Source organism: Opisthocomus hoazin, chromosome 8 (assembly GCF_030867145.1).
Source record: "Opisthocomus hoazin isolate bOpiHoa1 chromosome 8, bOpiHoa1.hap1, whole genome shotgun sequence".
NCBI lineage: Eukaryota > Metazoa > Chordata > Aves > Opisthocomiformes > Opisthocomidae > Opisthocomus > Opisthocomus hoazin.
In genome coordinates this window covers 45,886,165-45,908,475 of record NC_134421.1, presented here as the reverse complement: position 1 = coordinate 45,908,475, position 22,311 = coordinate 45,886,165, and the positions used below count along the sequence as shown (strand labels likewise).

Genomic DNA, 22,311 nt, shown 5'->3' with positions numbered 1-22,311 from the left:
TGGAGTTATCACCGCAGACCACGCGAGCAGCAGAGGACACAGAGAATAACCAGGCTGATAGATGTTGCTGACTTACAGGAACACTCTCCCCGGCTTAACCCTCTAGCAGACCTCTGCCTTCTCTCACTGCCTCCAGAATTTTCAGGGCTTTCTAGCTGGGCTGTCTGGGCTCATGTCCTTGGGGATGACAAAGCACAGCATGGGATCTTCACACACAACTCGACACATTTCTTTGCCAGCTAATTCGACATTTTGGATCTACTGTATTCTCTTTGATAATCTACATCAAAGCTTGAGAGTATTTTATCAGCAGATGGATGGTTTGAGTGACTCCTTATTACCTCTGTGCAAATACAGTGGCACAATTTACTACCACCGCGACAGTCTTAGATACCTTACTAATGCCAGTAACAAATGCAGCTGACAGGGAAAAAGGTTAGTGGTGCTAACATTTTCCACATTCAGCTCTTTTCCTGAACGTTAAATATACTTTTTTTGCATCTTTCTGTATTGTTAATTGTGTAAATGCTTTGCTATTTTACATATGTATTTGTGATCTGCAGTATTTTCCTTAGGTGCTAAGTCAGTTCAGAGTCAGTGTGACTCATGAGTATCGATAAACCAGTGATTTATGCAGTTCAGGTTCTGGTTGGGATGCTCTCTTCTTACAGCAATTTTTCCTTTTCTTGTAGCAGAGATCTTACAAGTGGAGTCAGCTGCCATTTTCTGAGCTCCATGGAGCTGTAATATATGCCCTTCCCCTCAGAATTTGCTTTCTAGTGGTGTCCTCATCATAAAATCACTTACTACTTTTAAAAAATGCCGCAAACTTATATAGTGAAAAATATCTGATGTCCTTTTTCTAGCCCCATCCAGGAACTTTTAAAACATGTAATTTAGTATATTTTCCTTTTGCTACACTTGCATAACCTGAACTCATCAACATCAAGACCACATCCCCTTAAAATTACTTGATGCATCACAAGACAGTACTTCCACACTCAGGCGAGTACAGCAGGAAATCCAAACTCACAACGGTTTTCCAAGACTCATTCCTAGCGGTAAAGTCGGTATTTGCTGGACTGATGACATACCTGAAATCACATCGTCACTGTAGACTGCAAAATCACTGGGCTAATGAGTGGCACGTTAAACACGAGAGGCCAAGGGAGATGGATAATCTTTCCACCGGCATCTCCAAAACCTCCTCATGGCTTCTTAGGCTACAGACCTTTTGAGCACAAGGCACATTCTGCCAGAGCTCATTCCCACCACTCTCTCATACTTCTTCCCTGTTCACTCAAACCTTTATAAAAGCTATCTAAGGGCCATACAAGCGTGGAAAGTCCCCACTACAGCTATATACTTTCTCTGAAAAGCTCACCAACTTTGTGCCGTTTTCACCTTAGGCTCCTGCTTTAGGCTGAAATACCATCTAGCATGCTTTGAGGGTCACCTCTGCGTCCTTTGTTTCACTACACCGAAGAAAGATCTTCCCAGCTGCTGGATTTCTCAAAAGAGGTCAAACGTATCAGACTTTAATTTCGCATTGCTGCCTTGTAGTCTCACAAGAATTTCCCTTCTACTTCCCATGTACTGATCAAAACACTTGATACACCTCAAGATGCCATGTCCAAGTACATCCGTAGAGAGCCCTAGGAACTCTTAAAATACTTTCCACCTAATGCTGGGAAGCAATGGCACATTTCTTGGTATAGGTAGTATATGGATTCACTTACACTCCTGGTTTCTGAGCACCTTAAGCTGATCTCTCAGCACTCACATCGATCAAACACAGCAAAACCAGCCAGTTTTCCATGGAGCTACACCAGATTCTGGGTAGCAAGTGTTTTTCTCTGTAGCTGTACAGCTTACTTCCCTGTTTCGGAGCCTCAGCATCCCTTTATGAAAGGGAACATAATGGCATTTCTCAGATTCTGTGATCCCTCATTACAGACAGTGATCTTCATAGAAAAAGGTCTAAACAGCGATGTTACATCAGTATTTCCACCAAACAGGAATTCATCCATTAATCTTGAAACCTGGAATACTCTGCCTCCCTGAATCCCACACACTCTTATTGTAGCACTTTACAGACCTTCTCCTGGTGCTGCAGGGATCAAGCAAGGTACTGTAGCTAAGATAAAGAGACACCTTAAGATTGTTTTGCAAGCAAGTTTTCTGCTGGGCATACCCATGAATTACCCCTGAATTACAGGAAACTCTACTGCTTCTGCCCCAGCTCAAACAACACGACATCGTTCTCACTGCACATACGGCACTTCCTATCTGGGTCACACAGCCCAAAGGGGCTCTAATAACCTTTCAGTTGTCCTTAGGCATAAAGATTTATTCCTATTTCTGGTCCTGTAAATTAAAGTGGACAAAGGTGAAGCTTGTTTTGATCTCATACTGTTTTGCAAACACGCAGATGGACTGAGATGGTATCTTTCATTGGCTCTAACTTGGAGGTTGGTCCTGCGCTGAGGGAGGGGCTGGTCCCTTCAACCTGAAGTATTCTATGATTTTTGTCTTAAATCTGAAAGATCTTTTGTCACCTTTGACCACCCACAGACCCCTCCACTAATTACAGCTTATGCTTTTAGCTATGGCAAGGACCAACCAATTCGACAATTTGAAAAAAACATTAACCTCTTCACTGCCTGCACCTTGAGACTTCTTCCCCATGCCAAAGCTCACGTGGGGCACAGCTACACCAGAGACCAGCAGTGTATTCAGTGACTTTACAACAGATCCCTGCAACCTCTAAACCAATGCGATAGGAAAGGTGTTCCAGGGCTGCGAGAGCCAAATCGCCTAAGACTGTCGAATCTAGCCTGCACAATGTCTCCGTTCACTTTTTGTTAGGGGAAGAAGAAAGGGCAAGGTGCACACTTAAACTTTCCCAACAGCTGCCCTGCTTGTAAACAGCTCAGCATGGTGAATTCAGACGCTGCTGGAGGAGGAGGGCTGAGCTCCAAGCCCCTGTCCTCCTGCGCACGCGTGCAGCCAAGCCTTGGAGACGCCACCTCAGGCATCTAACGAAGCCATGCAGAGCTCACAGAAACTGCAGAACCCTCTCTTACCTCATGTTTATATTTTTTTAAAACGCATTTATTAAAAAAATAACAACAGGGAACGCCCTTATCATTCAGTAAATCATCAAAATCTGCTGTAAAGTAGAAGGTGAGACTGTGTTTTCCCTTCAAAAGTCTGAAGTTTCACTGCTGAATTTGTGAAGTTTCTCCACAGCTCCTGCAATCCCAATCCCTTCCATAATCCAGGCTCACTCTGACATTTGACGCCGCTGTAGCCAAGCCTCTCTGACCTGTTCAACAGTCCTGACTCTCTGGGGAACAGCGGGCACCTCAGCAGCCAAACACATTGGTTTGAAGTTACAGCTTCTGACACATTCCCACAACCCCTCTTCGACATACAGCTGCCTGAGAAGCCAGCGTAACATCACTGCGAAATTGTGACTGTCATCTGATGCCAGGTACCTGTACTTACTGCTGTTCCTGGTCTTGGCAATTCAGGACGGCGGTGGGCTATTTACGCTCACAAAAGGAGCGTTTTGGTCATCCGCTGGTCCAGTGGAGCCCACTCTCGCCAAAGCTGCCATCCCACCAGTTTCAACCGCCGTGTCCCACATTCCCTTGTGCCACTGCTCATCCGATCAACCCATGAACCACCCTGGGGGGCCAACATGCTCAAACCTGAGTGCCTGCAGAAGTGCTCAGGTTTTGGCTGGCTCAGTCACAGGCGGGGATGAGTACTGGTGCTGGGGAAAGGAGCAGGCACACACAGCAGCCCAGGACGGCAGCACCCGTGCCCATCGGGTCGTCCTTGCTCTTAATATCTGACGCCAAGCTCCCTCATTTCGCTGCTGTTGGCTGCTGCTGTTTTGCAGGGGTTTGTAAGACAACTTTCCCGATGCCATAAAATCAATGATCTTGGTGCAACCTTTGCCATTTATTGCATTCCAGCTGGAAGGGAGTTTGGGGAAAAAAGAAAAATACCCAGAAACAAAAGCACTTTCTGAACAGACAAAGCAGAAGACAGTACAGTGAGCCTGGGACAAGCACAGCAGCTTTCCCCGGCAAACTTCATTGGGCAGGGTTTCCCCTTCTCCACAGCATTCCCCAGCCTCCCCACAGAGAGCAGAATTCCAACATTAGCCTCGGGATGGAGAAAGCTCCACTTGCCCTTTGGTTTTGCATTCCTCCTGCCCTTTCATCAGCTCTCCTTTGGTCCAGAGTCTCTCTGCTTTGCAGAGCGCAGCTGCTGATCCACCAGACATGGACCATCACGAGCATCTCCCTGAACAGCCCAGGCTGGAACACCACCTCCCAGACACCCTCCCACATAACCACCCCCCTGTAGCGTTGCTGCTAGGTTAAAACACCCTAGCAGAAACAACCACAGCAATATTGAGAGCATCACCTCAGTCTTCCACAGCGTGTGTGTGAGTCCTTTCAACAGCACTGGGGCTTTTGAGGTACTCTGTCTGGAGTATCTGAAGCACACGTGGTGCACGTTCTCAGACACACATGAAATGGTTCTTTGAGCGCCTCTTTGGTTGCTTTATGGGCTCTGAACCTCACCCTGCTCCATTTCTTCTCATTACACAGAGAGATTTGGTGCAGCCGTGTCACCCCAACTTCCCCCAGTATTGCTTAGCCCCACCGAATGTGGCTGCCCTCACATTTTGGTTTAATTTATAGAGTCACAGAATCATAGAATCATTTAGGTTGGAAAAGACCTCTAAGATCATCAAGTCCAGCCATCACCCCAACATCACCATGCCTGCTAAACCATGTCCTGAAGTGCCATATATACACGTTTTTTGAACACCTCCAGGGACGGTGACTCCACCACTTCCCTGGGCAGCCTGTTCCAATGCTTGACAACCCTTTCAGTGAAGAAAATTTTTCCTAATATCCAATCTAAACCTCCCCTGATGCAACTTGAGGCCATTGCCTCTTATCCTATCGCTAGTTACTTGGGAGAAGAGACCAACACCCACCTCACTACAGCCTCCTCTCAGGTAGCTGTAGAGAGTGATAAGGTCCCCCCTCAGCCTCCTCTTCTCCAGACTAAACAGCCCCAGTTCTCTCAGCCGTTCCTCATATGACTTGTTCTCTAGAACCCCCACCAGTCTCGTTGCCCTTCTGTGGACACGCTCCAGCACCTCAATGTCCTTCTTGTAGTGAGGGGCCCAAAACTAAACACAGTACTCAAGGTGAGGCCTAATTTGTGCTCATGTTGTCTCTCCTGTAGACAGGCAACTGCAAGCATCACGAGTCAGACAAGGGATGTTTGCTGGCTATTTCCCCTCGGCTTGGTTTCTCTCTTCTCCCTGAACTGAGGGTGTCCCTCTCATGGGGACCAGCTCATCACTTCTTCAGAGACCTGCCGCTGCCCAGCTTCAGTGCAACGCTGCAACAGCGCCGCAGCATTTCACCTTCAAAAAGACTTCATTCCCAACCTGACGCTTTACCAAACCAAGATTTATTTACTACCTATGGTGAGCAGCGAAGCCTGCCAGGTCAGCCGGGGAGGAGGCGTGGGACAGAGAGCTGCCCCCATGCACACAGCCCCTGGCAGCAAGCAGATCCGCACGGACGCACCGAGGACGAAGGGTCTCCGGCGCAGACATTTCCCGTGGGGATTATACAGAGGACACGTGACCGATGGAAAATACCGAGCATGAGCGCACGGCAGCTGCCCCGCCACAGCGCAGCCCTTCCCGCGGACACTTCACGGCATTCCTGCTGCGCGTGCTCTTTCCCTGCTCGTCCCGCACCAGAGCGTGAGCATCGCCTGGGCATCGCCCGCTGCCTTGCCCCCCACACAGAGGCCGGCGTCACCGGCTGTTTGTCCGTCCCCGCACCCAGCAGGCGGTAAGCAGATGCCTGTGTTTCCACAGCAGCCCTCGGACTATCTTTAATTGCCCTGCTGACTGCTGTGAAAAGCAAAAAGAAAAACCAGGATTGCTGAGTGAGAGTTGATTTGACGGTTAAAATATTTTGATACCGAGAGACAGAATAAAAGTTTCTAAACCAGGATTTGCTTCTGACCATTTTTCTTGGTTTTTTTAATCAGAGAAAAGTGAAATAGAAGCCTAAATTCCTTAATACTAAGTGTAAGCAGCAGGATTAAAAAAATGTAATCTGCTCATTTCGTGCTTTTTGGAGAGCAGCAGCAGAGAGGGCTTCTGTCGTGTTTTCACGGACCAGATGATGCTGAATTTTATTAATTTATTTTAACATTACACAGGTCTGTCTAGTTGATCCAACGCTGCTCTAGCCAGACAGAAATATTAACAATTAGTCACACCATTGTCATCTGACAGCTTGGGATGATGACGGCAGGAGGAGAGGGAAGACCAAAAACCCCTAGCTGTGACTGCGTTTCACTTTAATTTTGCCCCGATTTTCTCTCTCTGAAGGCAACGTGGCAGCTCCCCCAGCAGCAGTGCGGGCCAGGATGGCCTGGCAAGGCCCCCAAAGGGCAATGCCAGCGTCCCCAGTGTCCCCTTGGGTACAAGGTCCCAGTCAGGGCAGAGGCGCAGGGCAGTGGATGCGAACAAAGGCGAAGCCATCACGCTGCCTTCATCTGCCCCGGCTGGCAAGTGCAGGCAGGGACTGGCCACAACCTCGGCTTGGATCGATGGCAACTAGCCACGCTGCGTATAACCCCTTTTCTTAAAGGCAAATAATGCTGCCAGACCCTTCTGGGAAGGGGGTAGTGGCTGTCACGGAAGCTCCCTTCGCCCTTTCCTGAATTGCGGGAACCATGGAAACAAAAGCAGCCACAGCTGCTGGCGGTACAGCCCGGCGACTTCAGCCAAAAGCCCGATGTGACAAGCAAGCCGTTTACTAACGCACCTCATAGAACGGGAGAGGACCACGACAAGGAACAAGGCTGAACACCTTCGACTTTCCGAGTACGCAGCACGCGCTTTCTGCAGGAGGGCAGGTGCATGGCTTGTTTCATCTCACGGCACGCTAACACACGTCTCGCGGAGGCAGACCCCACGGCCACGCACCCACCCTGGGGCTGCAGAGACGCAGCTACAGCGCTCAGCATCCCTCTGCTCACGCTCCGCTGACCCGGCGCTGCAAACACGTTCACAACCACGCATGAAAAAAGGTTCTCCAAACAAAAGAAACCTGAAAGCTAATTTTGTTTTTTACGCTGCCTGACCTTGACCAGGCGCCGTGGCAGGTGGCAGAGGAGGTGGGGAGCTGCCCAGAGCCAGACAACAGGACCCATTAACCCTTTGGGAGCACAGGGGTTTGACAGCCAGGAGGACGTGGTTACGAGGCATCCCGATGCTCTTACCACTTCCCACGGAGAGCCGAGCTGCAGAGGGTCCAGTCTAACAGCACGGAGACATTACACCATGCTGCACACTACAACGCTCTAAAAAATACAAAGCACCACTGCTTCATATTCAGACGAGACACGTTTTCAACATGCAGTACTATTTGTGCACAAAATACAGTGCAAACTGGCTGTTTTCCATTTCTCAGTCACTCGTTCATCACTGGATCAGACTGATCTCCACACAGCCACACTGTCACCAGCAACGTTATTTATACATAAACCCCCAGCCTTCCTCCGCAGCCAGATTTGCCAGGTAGGTACTCGTTGTTCCCGCTGGGGCAAAAGCTGCCTGCTTTCAATGACATGCGTCTGCACTGCTGTTATACAGCAGGCTCTCTCAGTTAAGATTTTCTAGTACAAATATTAGGAAGAAACAAATAAATGGTTCCATTATTTTGCATTTTTTACCTCATATTTAGAATTCCACCTAATTTAATTTTGGATTCTCCAGTGTTCCCACACGAGCCTCCTTTTTCCCAGAAACAAAAAATGAAGCAAATGAGATAGATCGCTTCTTCCTGCTGATTCAAACACTCTCCCCCAGCTCTCACCCATCCAATGCTGCAGCATTCCCAGTCCCCACACACAGCACCCGAGCAGCGCATTCATCAGAGCGCTTGCAACCCCCGATCACTGACAGATGTGATATTATCAATTAACACATTCAAGGCAAACAGTCTTTTTCCCCCGTCTTCCAGCGGCCTGCATTCAGCCGCGCTGACAGCTGCCTTGCTGCCAGCACCGAGGATGCACCCACTGTTCGGAGGCAGACGCTTCCCCTCCGGCATCTTCGGTCCCTTCATGAAGAGGCGAGGACCGCAGCGTTTAGCACGACCTACAGCAAAGGGGATGCAAGCGCGGTGGGTATGGCGAGGGTAAAACAAGCCCTATTCTTAACAGAAAAAAGGGTGTAAGTGGGATGCATTTACTTACATGAAGATTCGGTGCCAAACATGGCTGGCCCCAGATGCCGCTATTTTAAAAAGGAAAGAAAAAAGAGTGGAAGACAGAGGGAGTGTAGGAGAGTAGGGACGAGACCGCTACGCAGCAGGGGTCATGGAGCCAGACAATGCAGTCCAGGCTCTCCAAGCTGCCAGATTCTCCTCTCCTCTCCCCTCCTCTGCTCCGCACCGCAGACGGCTTTCTCCTCGCACCCGCAGCGAAGGTCCTTCCTTGGGAAACTAAAAAAGCCGGAGCTTCTGTTTTAAATCCGAGAGATAAGCGCAGGCCAGCGTCCCCCTCCGTGACACCGGCAGGCGTGGATAGGTAGCAGGCAGCAGCCCCCGCGCTCCCCAGCCCCTGCTCCCCGTCAGACAATGGCAGGGCTTATGCGTACCCGGGATGACGTCAGGACACTGCAAAGACTGACTGCTGCTAACCCAGAGGCTGGGAGGGGGCTTCAACGGAGCACAGTGATTCGGATGGGAATTCCTTTGTCACAAAAAGCAGAAGACAAAGGACCGGACACATATTTCCCTCCGTGATGATAAATCCCAAGCCGGGGCTGTAACGCGAGCAGGAGAATATCTGCGTTGTGGTCACGCTCTTTTTCCCAGCTGCAAAAGATGCAAAGTGTTTCTGTGCAAACTTACCACACAGCATAAATTTGGGGGGCAAATGTCGAAGTAAATGCCACTTAATGGCATTTTCAATAAAGAATAACCATGAATTTCTATCACCAGCTCTCTCCATTATTTTTCCTTCAAAGAAAAATTAAAATCCTGGGCCAATCTATACTTCAAACCTAATTTTCACAACAAGTGCTAGCCAACTGTCTCATTTACTCAAATCCATTGTCAGAATATACTGTAGCAATGCTCTAACCAGAATAGATAAGTCACACATTTAAATAAAAAACCCAAACCACACTGATCTGAGTGATAAAAAGGCATCCTAGCAACCAAAGAAATATTTTCCTTATTTCTTCTTTATTCTTCTAAGCCATCTAGACTGAGTGTTTCTTAGCCACTGTGAGTGCATTTTTGAGTGCATTGAGCATATTTTTTTCTGACACTCAGTAATTTAAAAATGTTCAAACATAGAAACAAAGCCCTCAGCTGGCTGCTTCCGACCCTCCTGCAGACAAAAGGAATCTGCCTGGCCCGTGCTGGCGAGAGCAGCCAAGCAGTAAGCTGACGGTCGGCAGCTACCGGACACTGGGGGTCATCCATAGGAACGGGTGTCCGGAGGGGGCAAAACGAGAACATTTTCTTTAAGTCTCACTGAACAAGTATATGCAGTTCCTAAGATGGCAAAGACTGAAAAGCTCTGCTGGTGGATGAGGAGAAAGGAGATAGCGGCAAGTCCATTAAGTGAAGCACTTAAAGAAAAACAGCCCACCCCCCATTTCTGAGCTTCTGTGGGTTAACTGGTCCCAAACGCTCCTGCCGCTCCGCGTGCTAAGGGGGTTTGTGCTGTTTGCAGAACACGCAATGCCACCACGAGCAGCAGGCTGGAAAAACGAGTACCACTGAAGGCTGGCGGGACCTGCCACCTGAGGATCTCCATGTGCTTAGATCATCAGGGAACCAAGCAGGAGATCACCAGGGCCACCACTGCCCTGCAAGCAGGCTGGAAAGCCACGTATGGGTCAGAGCCACAGTGGTCCGTCGCCACACCAGCTGCTCTGCTCCTGAGGATGGGGAACATGATCCCACGCTCATACAGTGTGCGTGCCCACCAACGTCCGTATGGACCCTCAACAACCCTGGTCCACAGGTGCTGCGAGGAAGGAGACAGATCAAGAGGCCACACAGAGCCCCATCTCCTCATCCCTCCCACCCTGGGCAGGGGCACATGCCAGGCCCATCCAGGTCCTCTCCCGGCAACCTCTGTTGGCACAAAATGCTCTTCTGTTGTTTCCCTGCTTTCCGCCCCACACGTTGAACAGTCTCTTTGTGTTCTGCAAACACCATGAGAATACTTAGGACCACCAGACTTTTGGGAGCATTTATCTGTATTTCATCTCTGGACTAAAGCCCCGGGAGAGGCCATACCCTGGGGTGAGACATCTCACCACACAGTCTCTAACAGGCAGCTTTTGTTCTCTCCATCGGCAGATGGGACACTGGTGCACTGCGACTCAAACCAACCCTCAGGCAATGACTAAACAGATGTCCCCAAATCTGTACTTAAGCACCTGAACTAACGACCCGGCTGTTCAATCCTCATGTGCATGGATGCCCAGCAGCAGGAAGACACATCCAAACTGGTTTGGACCACAATGCTGTAATGACGGTGGCACAAATCCTCTGACAAGGACCGTAGCTTTGCTGTTCCCAGAACTGAACTAGTTTTTTTGACTATTTGGAGCCAGTAACAATTCCTTCAGTCAAAATAGGCTTGACAAGAAGCTGCAGTGCACAGGGTTCTGGCTTGGCTTTCCAGCAGCCGAGGCAAGTTCACAAAACTGATGTGTCTACTATGTACCGGTAAGTCTCCCAGCATCTTTAAACAAAAACCCTACTGCACTTCTGCAATGGCTGAAGAGTAAGTTTTGCTCCGACGAGCAGATCTGAACTTCCCACAGCATTGTTTCCAAGGAAGATGCAAAACCTCAGGGCTTTCCAATGACATCCTTGAAGGTGTCACAGAGCCCAGGCTCTCTGCCAAGTTCTCATTACACTGACGCACACAGGCAGTCGAAAAGCCTAAACAATCCATGCAGTATCTGTGGCAGGATTTCATAATAACCTATTCCATTAGTGCTAGGCTTGCCAGGTCAGTGCTTTGCCTTGTGGGGAAGGTGACTCTTGACAGGCCACTGAAAGGCTTTCTCTGAAGTTCTTTCAAACACTTCATAAAATGACTTAGAGAAAGTGTTAAAATCTGTTTCTGATCTCCTGCTCTTGTAAGACCAGAACCTTTTAGTTCGCTAGCTGGCCAGCAGAATTACAAATTTCTGTTTCCTACCCTGAGTTTTGCTGTTGGTTTATTCTGCAAAGAAGGGTCAACAAATTTAATCTCTTCCTATGAGAAAGTTTCTCTTACACAGCAATGAAGACAATGTAAATTAGCGTACACAGAATGTCAAACGAACTCTCCTGCAAGTGTCAGCATTGCTGTGATTTGCTTACCATGTGCACAAGACATTGTCCAAGTGTTACATTCATTTACAATGTAACTTCCATGCATTTCTCCACAAGCCAGCACGAAATAAAGTTATCCAAAGCTCTCTCCTACACATTCACATTTCTCAGAGAAAGGGATGTGCTCCTCAACCATTGCCACTCTTGGACCAGATACTCTTTATTCCTAATATACATATTTTAACTCTGTTTTGTAAGGACATGTGTGTCTAAACTCTAAGGCATAGTTTGAGTTTTAACAAACAAGCTGGATAATGAAATGTTAAATTTTTATACAGATGTGAATTTCTGCTTTAAATTCCCTCAAGAAAAACAGTGCCAGCAGGAAATTTGAGCTACCAACCGAGATAGATTTGTACACGTACCTTATGCTGATCCACTAAACCAGAAATCTTCATTCTCTCTTCTCACTAGAGAAACTTTTCATTTTGAGCTTAACCTCCTTTTCCGCAGGAGAAACTCTGAGAACGGGAAACGAACCCATCCCACCGTGAGGTTCTCCTGTCCACTGCCCTGAGCAGCTCACTTCAACAGGGGAGGTCTTGCCTGTCTCCCCAGGGGGCAACGAATGGGTCCCACTCCTTCCAGTCTCTAGAGGCAATGCAGAGGACAATCTCTATCCTCAAAGATGGGTAAGGATTTTTATTACATTAGTTAAACTTGACTTTGCTTTCCAAGTCCTCTGTTCTGTAAGTTTTTTAATGCCTTAAAAAAAATGAAAGTTTTTTAAGACATTAAAAAATTTTATGCATTTAAGGTACTACTGGAAATCTCTGAGCAACTGTGCAGTTAATCCTCACTATTCTGTAACCCCAGAAAGGAATTTCTTTTGCTTCTAGGAAGGTTACTTAGCTCCCTCCTAAAAACGCAGCTAGACTCCCAGTCACCCGCGCTGCAACGATCTCCAGCTTCTGTAGGTTTTGTAGGTTCTGGCAACAGCTGCCACGCCATTTATTGACTGACATGACACCAACAAAATACTGCAAGGTGTTTTTTCAGGGTCTAGAGAAAAATGAAGCCAAATAGCAGCACTTAACGCTGAGCTACAGCCCCTTGGCTCTATACTTACTCTGGCCTTGTTTTGCTCAACTTTGCTGACCTTTAATTAACTGTAACAAACATCTCTGGTGAAAAAAATTGACATCATGCTTATACCAGGGAGCATCTACCGTGGCGGTACGCCTTCGGCTTCTCATCTCACAGGATCATGTATTTAAGGCACAAAGAAACTGCACACACAACCAAACCAAATGGCCTGCACTGACGCCACGACGCCGAGTCCCCGACCCAGAGGTGCGAAGGATTACCCATCCACAGGGTACTTCCCCCAATACCTCCCTCACTAACTGAAGCCGGCGTCTCCAAAACAGCACCTTGGGAGCCGTGGCCGCGGGAGGAGGGAGCGTGGCTGGCCGGGAGGGAGGACAGCCCTGATGAGCTCTTCCCGGCAGGAATGCGGGCAGCGGGGCAGGGGTCCCGTGGGGTCTGCCAGCATGGACTGCATGGCATTCAGAGCCAAGGAGAGCCCATGAACGGATGTCCCGCTGGAAGGAAACATCCAAGGCGCTTCATTTGTGGAAACACCAGGATACTCCCACCGGCAGCCGGGCTGGGCAGCGAGAAGAGCAGCCCGGGGAGCGAGGCAGAGCCAGGACTATGCCAGATAGCCCAGGCACGGAGGCAAGGGGACCAGCTAGCCAGACAGCGGAAAATATCCCTGAACACCTCAGCTGTCTGGAAGTCCTCGGTGTTCTCCTCATAGCCAGCTCTTATCACCTTTCCTTCAAGGTTTTCCACCCGCATTCCCTCCTTGCAACTCGCTGTTCCCTTATTGCATTGGCACACAAAGGAAGAAGACTGCCGGCAGGAGAAAAGGCAAGGTCTTAGTCCTGTTCAACGCAGAAAAAGGATTTTATACCAGACTGATTTGTGGACTGCAGGAATGTTTTTTTCTTTTTATTATTATTTGCTCTGGCGCTGATTTTTTAAATATTTCTGTGTAGTCTATATTACATTTATGCACCCCCATTTCACGTAAAAAATCTTTTTCTGCAGCATTTTTAGACAGTTGATGCCTAGAACAACTAAGTTTTTTGAGTAAACATACGCATGCACACACACACAAATAACAAGCCAGACTGAAGAACAAACACTTAATTTTGCCATCAAAAAATCTTCTTATGTCTGTATTGGTCCTTATCTGAGAGATAAAGTTCAAAAGACAGACTGCTTTCTAAAAACAGAGATACAATGAACCATAATAGCCAATTATTACACTATTGCAGTGCCCTTCAGTTTTAACACAGATCTTAGCTTTAGCCCTGCTCTGCAGATGGTAACTGCAAGCCATTCACTACGGGCAGCAAGAGGCAGCTCGGAGGAGATGCTCAGCAATTAAGAGAGGAAGTTCTGTGTGTTCTGCCTCTCCCAGGCCACCCAGCTGGGGCACATCTAACGGTCACGAAGCTCCAGCAGTTATGAAATGGCAGAGTATTACATGCAGAAAGCTCTATGTAAAGAACATTGCGTACAAGAAAGAAAGAAAGAAAGAAAGGATCGAGCCAGCTTAAGCACTCAACTCTAGGATATGGCTGACATTGCGGATCCCAGGCAGGTGTCTAGCTCTCTTCAGAGGGCTGGGTGTTTGCTCCTTGTTAGCCTCACGATGTTGAAGAAAAACTCCAAATCTTGGGCTCCTGTCTTCTCACAGGAACCAGGAACTTCTGTAGGCTACAAAGCCTTGAGATACTAAGCAACACAGTATGTATTTCTCCCCTGGTAGTAGTCCCTGGGCTCGAATACCTGGGGTCTAGTAACAGGGAGCAACAGAACAGAAACGTATTCCCATTCACCACACCAGAGGATACAGAATAAATCTTCCTTTTTCATCTTACCTTCCAATACCCAATGTGAGACTGAAAAATAAGGCAGTATTACTTTATAAGTGGCAGAATATAGCTTACCTTCTGTATAGTACTGTCAAAAGACTAGGATGATGATTCACCTGTTTTTACTTCCATTTTGTTGGTTTGGTTTTCAGTTTGGTTAGTTTGGTTTTAAGCATAAAACTGTTTATCCACAAATATCTAAGACAGTTACCAACACAGTGTGACAATCTACTCACTGTGTGCAAATGGCACATGAAATCCAAATGAAATGCATTATTTTTTCAGTAACATCAAGCCCCATGGCTCAACAGAGCACGTGCAATGGCGTCGTTAAATTCTGAGAGCTGTTTCTGTCCCAAACGCATGCAACTGTGTGATGAAATGAAGCCACTACTGCATCTGAAAAATGTCCCAGCAGAACACACTACCTTTCAATACGATCCAAGAAGAACTTAAAAACAAAGAAAGCAGTCAAATCAGCATTGTGGTTAAAATAAATAATTTAAATATCCAGCTATTTAAATGCCTTTTTAAAAGAATAAAATATTAGAAGAGGGAAAATAAGTGTGTATTTTCTACACTGAGGGAAATACCTGAAATATTTTGGTTTGGTTTTTTTGTATCCTCATATCAGAGTGAACAAAGGTGGATAACAAATTAAAAAACAGATTATAAACAAACTGTCATCATTTTTTATGCAACCCTGAAGGACCACAAATTAGGATTAAGGCCAACTCATAATAAACCGCATGCAAACTGGCATCAGAGGGAACACGTGTGCCCCAGAAAAAAACACAAATATCCAATTTATATGCATAAAAAATAAGTCAGAGAGACTTAGAAGAGTAGTAAACATTGCCAACATTGCATTATGATCTGCATTAATAGTGTCTGATCTAATGCCAAAACTTCACGATTAGGAGTAAGTGACTATTGAGAGAGGAAGATCTAATTCAAATTTTCTCTCAGTCCAAGTAAACACAGGAAGAACGTTAAATCTGACATAAATAGCAATGATTTCATCATACATACGGGAAATATTACGAAGGACTTCTAAGCCTGTGAGGGAATACCCACAAAACAACATAAAAAGGTGTCTGAGGAATTTAGCTCTTCACACGAGCACGCTCCGTGTGTCCCTGCTTAGTAGCTCGGGAACTGGTCAGCCATTTCAACCGGTAAGCGAGTGCTGTGTTGAGCACACTCACTAGCAGACGTCAAAAAGTCCTTAACATAACCATGGGAAAATCTTCAATCAACAGTTTCATTTTTATTTTCCTATGTGGATGTTCACGTGCGTAACAGTGGATAAGCTGACACTGCAGCCAGAAATATAATACAGTTGTGCAGTTAGTGGAGAAACCAAGTCCACTGGAAACTGTTTCACTAGTTCCACTGAACAAAACTGTTGTCATTTAAGGATTTCATTTTTCCCAAGATGAAGCATTTCGGTGGTGTCCCATCCCCTCCTTCTGTGGGTTCCAACCAGCCTCCATGCCCAGCAGACTGGAGATGTAAAATTTCTCTCTCGGAATTAAAAAAATTCTTGACCACAAAAATTAGTAAATGTTTGGATAACTTGACTAACATGGCTTTTCTTGAGAAAGAGCTTCTAAGAGTCGATAATACAATCCAAGCCCTCCTGAACCTGCAGCTTGACCAGTGTCCGGTTGCTGCAGGCACCAACATCCATCGACAAGGCTCTGACTGCAGGCTCCAGGCAGCAAGCCTGGACGCAGCAGTTTCATTTGCTGAACACTCAACACCAGAAGAGTAAAACTCCTCCTGGATACGCAATGTTCTCCAAACGAAAAAAAGGCCTATCTGGATAAGGGCCAGCCTGAGGAACAAATACATGGTGAAGAAGAAGCCTCCACAAAAGCACTTCAGCCTAGTCGCACTGGCTTTTAGGAGAAGTAGGCTCTTAAACTTGACAGACACCTTGGAAATGTGCTCCTAAACAAAGCACTAGAGAAAACATCAGGCATTTAGTCATGGTAACAGAAGGCTCACCTATGCAGGTAGAAAAAAATAAGATGGGAAAGGGTGGTGGCATCTGCCCTCCCTCCTCATGGCAGATTCAACTGCACCAACATCCTTCCCACCAGCCACAAGTCAGAAAGGAAGGAAAACTGCAGAGACTCCAATGTCCAACTCCATGTGGGAACCCAACCTAGGACCTACAGCAGACCTTTACTAGGAGCTCACGGCATTTACTGGTTCACAGGACTCCTGCCACATCAAACCACCACTTTGCCAAAACACAACTACGGCTTGCACCTCCTGCCTGGCGATGGTCACTGTATGAACACCATGGCAGAGCTGTGACTCCAGATGGGCATGATAATAAGTGGCACGGCAACTTGGTGGCAATTAAATCATCAGACATCAACACCATCCAAGTTCCTCAGAAACCTGATACTCGTTGTGGGCCCTCACTCCGCGCAGACCACGCTGCCCAGGGCCAGGGTGCTGATATCCCCCTCCCTGGCCTCTCCCCTGGAGAGCTCGGTGGTGGGACCCACAGAGCTGCTGCATTCCAGCAGTGCGAGGAGAGGATGGAGACACAGAGGCTGCAGCTCCCAATCTCCACAACACTCATCCCAGGAAAGTCCTGGTCAGCATGCTGAGAGAGCACTGATTTTCTGAACAGTTTTGCTGTCGGTTCAGCAGTTGCCAACTCCAGCGGGGACACTTTCTTTCTGCTGACTACAGAGAGAGTACACACAGAGTCAGGCTGGAGCAGCTCAGATGCAGACACCTACGTATGCATAGAAGTACCTCCTGCGTGTCTGGGAGTTTTAGGGGAAGCACAGGAAAAGAAGGTTATGCTGAGGTCGGGGGCCCCACACTTTGGGGAAAGAAGAGTAGACCCCTGCACTCCAAACCTATGTTGAACAGTGACCTCTGCTATGGGTGCAAGTTCCCCCTGAAGAGGTCCCAGACTTCAGCATGATCAAGTCACCTACAGAGCAGGTGTTCAGCTGAGAGAGATGCCCTTTTGCCCCTGCAGCTGCATAAATCTCCATTACACCAGTGATGCTCGATACTTGGAAGCACCGTGCCACTTCTCTGCCTTCAGCATCATGAAAGATTCAAGGACTTGTGTCCAGTACTAGATAGCACACAGAGCTCATCAACTTCATCAGCCCAGGCAGGAAGGTCATGCCGAGCACAGCATCTGCACATACACAAAGTGGGTAAAATCAGCAGGCGTCAGTTCACCAAAGAGCAAGTCTCCCCCGCCACCGGAGACACATTCCTCCTAACAAATTTAAGAATGGAGACGCATTCCTTTCTTCAAGTCAAGCGGTTTGTGGCCCCTCTGACATACCCGATTTGTTTACTCAATGCCACCTAATCAGTTGTCGTACCAGACTGAAGAGCTTCAGCCTGTAGTAGAGCACATGCACATGGCTCTGCTCAGCCTGGAGGGCAGGCAGATTGCCTCCGAGCACCCCTCCTTGATGCTTCATGGAACCCATCAGCCTTCAGATGGCTACGGACTCCGCTTAGCACTATTTGTTGTCAGTGTTGTTCACCCACTTTAGCCTCCGGCCCTGTTTACACTACAGGCAAGTAGTGTTTGACACCACTTACCCTTCGCGGAAGACGGCTTGGTGGTTGGCCAAAACACAACCTCATGCACAAGGGGTGACTTGCCTCCGGCACTGGGCTGACGAAGGCTGGCTCGGCACCACCGCCCTGCGGGCACCCCGAGGCCAGAGGCTCGCGGGTCCTTTAAACTTCAAAGAGCATGAGGAATCTATCTTGTGCAAATAGACTCATCTTTTTTAATGAAAATTCTCCAGAAAACGTATTCCAAAATAAATGAAACAGACTATCGTGTCCTTGTTCAGCTCACACCAAGCACCTAGTGGTGTTGGAAATAGTGCACTGGATGAACGCAGTCCAGTATGGCACCTTCCCCGATCTCAATCCTCACAGCTTTTCACAAACTTGTAAAAACAGACCTTCAGGCTTCATTACTTTTCTTGGTGCTAATTGCGTGTTTGACTGAAAGTGGTACAACACATTACAGGTAGGGAAAACCAAAGGGTTAAGTACTTGAACAAGAAAAGGGTAGGTGTTATCAAGTGTCCAACTATGAACATACAGCTTCCCCTGGCAAGCAGTGCCAGGTCCCAGGGAAAAGACCTCAGTGGAAAGTCCCACCATGTCTTCATCATGTGCTCAACGTGCCCCTTACTGCAAATATCTTTCTCGTGTCTGTGCAGAGAGAGTTAAGACTCTTCTAGAACATTCCTTTCATTGTATGCAATAATTGCTTCTTACCAGAAAAAAATTTTTTACTGAATATATTGTCTGAAAAAAATAGCTCGCTTGGTTCAACTTCAGCCCTGCGTTACAGACGCAAATGAAAGCAACACGTACGTGAATTTGTACTTCATCAGCAAACTAACCCTTCACCCACTTCTCACGGTCATTCACTAGCTTGAATTAACATCGATTTAAAAGCAGTGAGTTAGACAAGAGTCGCTCAAAGAAATGCCAGTAACTGTTATTTTGCTCTGGAATAACATAAGAGATTTTAGAAAGCCACTTGTTGAAACGTGCCCTACGTGTCCTTTGCCAAGGGCCCGCGCTGCCGCCGGCAGCAGACGGATGCAGGCTGTGTGCTCACTGCGGAAGCCGGCAGGGAACTGCAATATTGTACTGGCAGTAGCCACCGCCACAGCTCAGCTCCGCCGCAGCAGGCAGCAGATTTACACGCACTAAGCTACGGAGCCAGGAGACATCTCCGGGGCAGGAGCTTTCTGGAGGGATAGTGGCATCCTGGCTAGCAAGCTGCGGTTAAAGCATTTATTTTCTTTAAAATCTGTCTTTTTAATTGCTCTTGTTTTTTTAAATATTGCCTATTTAAAACTGAGTGCTTCACTAGTTTAACAAGAGAGTCATGTCCACAGATCTTTACTCAAGCCAAAGTCCAAGCTACGTGAAATGGATATGGCAAGGTGGCTACCTGTTCCACCCACCCGGCCACAGCCAAAGTGAGGTCCCAGCCTTTCTCCTCCCAGATCTGCCCCACGCCTGCCCGGCGCTTCCTAACCCAGAGCTCTCCTGCACAAGTGTTCATCCCTTCCTCTGGGGAGCACCCAACCCTTCCCAACGCACAGCCCATGGAAAAACCTTCTTCTCCCCTTTCTTCTGCCTTGCTCCATACCCTCTGCTTTACGTCTCTCCTAGACCACCACACAGAAGCACAGGCTGCAGGGAGTCCAAGCCCCCTGCTAAAGCAGGGCCAGCTGCAGCAGCTTACCCATGGTCACGTCCACCTGGGTTTTGAAAATCTCCACAGATGGAGACCTCATAGCCTCTCTGGGGAACCTGCTCCAATGTCTGACCACCCTCAGAGTAAAGAAGTATTTTCTCATGTTCGGACAAAATTTTCTGTGCTTCAGCATACGCCTGTTGCCTCTTGTCCAGCCACTGGGCCCCACTGGGAATTCAATTGGCATATCCAGTCCACCTCAAAGGCCCCAGTCCCTCCTGGCCAGACTCCATCATTCCTTGCAATCTCCCCAATCAAAACACTCTTCCATCGCAGCCCGAGGTCCCTGAGATCCCTTTCACGAAAATAAGGGGACAACAACATGCACAATTTTTTTACGTTATGTCACTTTAAAGCGGATGCCCATATAACTTTTTTTTTGGTCTTCCTTTTTGTAAAACCAAACTATAAAGTTTTTTTGCACATGCCTTTGGAAATAACCTCAAATTGAAACTAGCCTTAACAGCTGCATATTTTTCAGGCTTCTGTAATCTGTCCAAGTCTATACATGCAAGAACAGGATTCCGTCCATCACTGCATCGAGGTAAAAAGACATACAATGAAGTCAGCAAGCTTTAAGGAACAGGAAGGCTGGATCTGAAAGCACAACATCGTGCCTCTTCCTAACATAGAGCTACTAAAGCATAAACACAGATCTCTGCCAGAAGCATTTTACAGGGAGAACTTTAACAAACAATCCATGAGTTTTGCCAAATTCAGACCTCAGTAATGCTAATGATTAGACGGAGCTAGGTTTAAGAGTGTACAATGAATAGATTTTACTATGTTAATAAATACTAGCTGTAAGCCACAGAAAGTGTGTCTTTGCTTTCCCCTTTCAGTATCTTTCAAAAAATTAGTAATTGCAATAGTAACAGAACTCTCTTGCAGACCTAACAGTACAGAAGTAACTCTTTCAACTGAAATCTAAGGAAAAAATCCATGCTGTGATGATATGACCAAACATTTCCACGTCATCAAGCCCAATAAAACAGATTGTGTCAGGCAGTTCTGAAGCTTCTGCAGATAAAGGAAGATCATTAAAACCTCTGATTTCCCAAATCAAGGACTTTTCCATAATGTACTTTGTGGTATTGCACAGTAAATGGGCTAGACAGTAGTTCAGAAAGAAATAACTGTTTGTAATTTTTTTAAACTTACAATGCTTTTTATAGTGTCTTGAAAATAATCAGACAACAGATTTACTTTGTTTGCCTTTGTTGTGAAGCAATTGAAAGAGAGTTTCTGAATTTCCTTGATTTAAGGCATCACTGACCTCAGAGAAAAATATCACCTGCTCAATCAAGTATTGGGGTTTTTTCTTCCAATTGATAAATTAACTAATATAGCGTTTGCAATTAACAAAACTTCTCATCCTGTTAGGATGCATCATTTTAGCTCAGGGTGAATATTGAAAATTTGGTAGTTTAATTTTCTTTCACAATCAAATAAATCCGTACTCCTCCTGGCAATACTGTGGCATAATTTCATTGCTTCTGCAGCAGCCAGCTATGGATTTCTGTATTCCTCAGCACCAAAAGTTCCCAAAACCATGCCTTTAGAGGCTTCACCAGAGCTGTTTTACGATCCCCTGCAGTAGCGTGCAGTTGTGCCCTTGCAGCAGCCATGTGCTCACTGAACCCGTGTGAGCCCGTGCCCCTTAAGCCCACCTCTGGGTACTCGCTCTCCTGAGCTGCGGGTGGGGAACCAGGCCTGGGAATGGACCTGGCCAAGCAGAACATTGGGGAAGAGCACGCAGCGAGACCAGCTGCCCACCCGCGGAAAGCTGTCCCACGGAGCACAGTCACCGCTGACTCACGGCCATCTCTGCCACCTTCAACTGTCAGGATAAGAGGGCTCCCCTTACCTGGGACGCTCCTACTGCAGCAAATGTCGGGGTCATGATCAAGCTCACTAAAAATACAGCTTTTGGTCACCTTTGTACCCCAACGTACCAGACCAGTAGATCTAACGTACTGTTCTCCAAACAGGCAGAACTCAGCCGTTGGATGCCAACAGACTGCATGTATAAGCTATTCTTTTAAAAAGAGTACGGTTCTCACGGGAAATATAAACCATCCTGTTTCATCTCAATGATGGTTGAAGTAACTTTTGAATAAAGTTTGAAAAGAAACATAAAGTTCTCTAGATTTGAAGGTGCTACTTAAATGAGACCAGAGGACTCCATCTCCAATGACAAGTCACAAGGTAGTTCAGGGAAATGAAGCATAGTCCCACAAAGGTGGATCTAGTGCAGCCTCTGAATTCCTGGTGTGGAAGGAGAGCTCACCAGTCATCTTTCACTCATTCTGTTTTGCCCCTTTATCCATCTGTTTATTTCTTTATTTATTGCATGAAGTTTGCTTTCTTCAAGCTGCCAGCAGGACCTTAGGAAGGCTTTTGCCCTTTCAAAGTCTCACCTAATTGCTCCTACACTCAAAGAGAAACCATTTCTCTTTGCTCTGGCATCCCACAGCTCTCCAGATTTCTTTCCACAGTCTGCACAACTGATAGGAAAAAGCTGACAGCAGAGTGCAGCGAGCCTCCTGGTGCATCCCCTTCCTCCAGACTCTAATCCTGGGTAACAGCTTCCCAAGAGCTCCAGCACAGTTTCTATTCAAAAGCTTCAGACCCTGACAGAAGGAGCTGG

The 22,311-nt window shown here is 47.1% G+C and overlaps 1 protein-coding gene across 5 annotated transcripts in view; it reads right to left on the bottom strand.

Annotated features, from left to right (window-relative positions):
* ST7 (suppression of tumorigenicity 7) overlaps positions 1-22,311 on the bottom strand; it is a 153,617-nt gene that overhangs the window by 102,438 nt on the left and 28,868 nt on the right. Inside the window, exons 1-2 of one of the 5 annotated variants that reach the window (XM_075428266.1) lie at positions 8,326-8,679; positions 8,150-8,227 (exon numbers count right to left, since the gene is read on the bottom strand). The exons of 3 other annotated variants lie outside the window; for them this stretch is intronic. In XM_075428266.1, coding sequence (XP_075284381.1) covers positions 8,150-8,227; positions 8,326-8,347 — 100 coding nt within the window. In that variant the 5' untranslated portion in view covers positions 8,348-8,679. Of the gene's footprint in view, positions 1-8,149; positions 8,228-8,325; positions 8,680-22,311 lie in introns of those variants that run through there. One more of the 5 variants, XM_075428267.1, reaches the window with a different exon arrangement.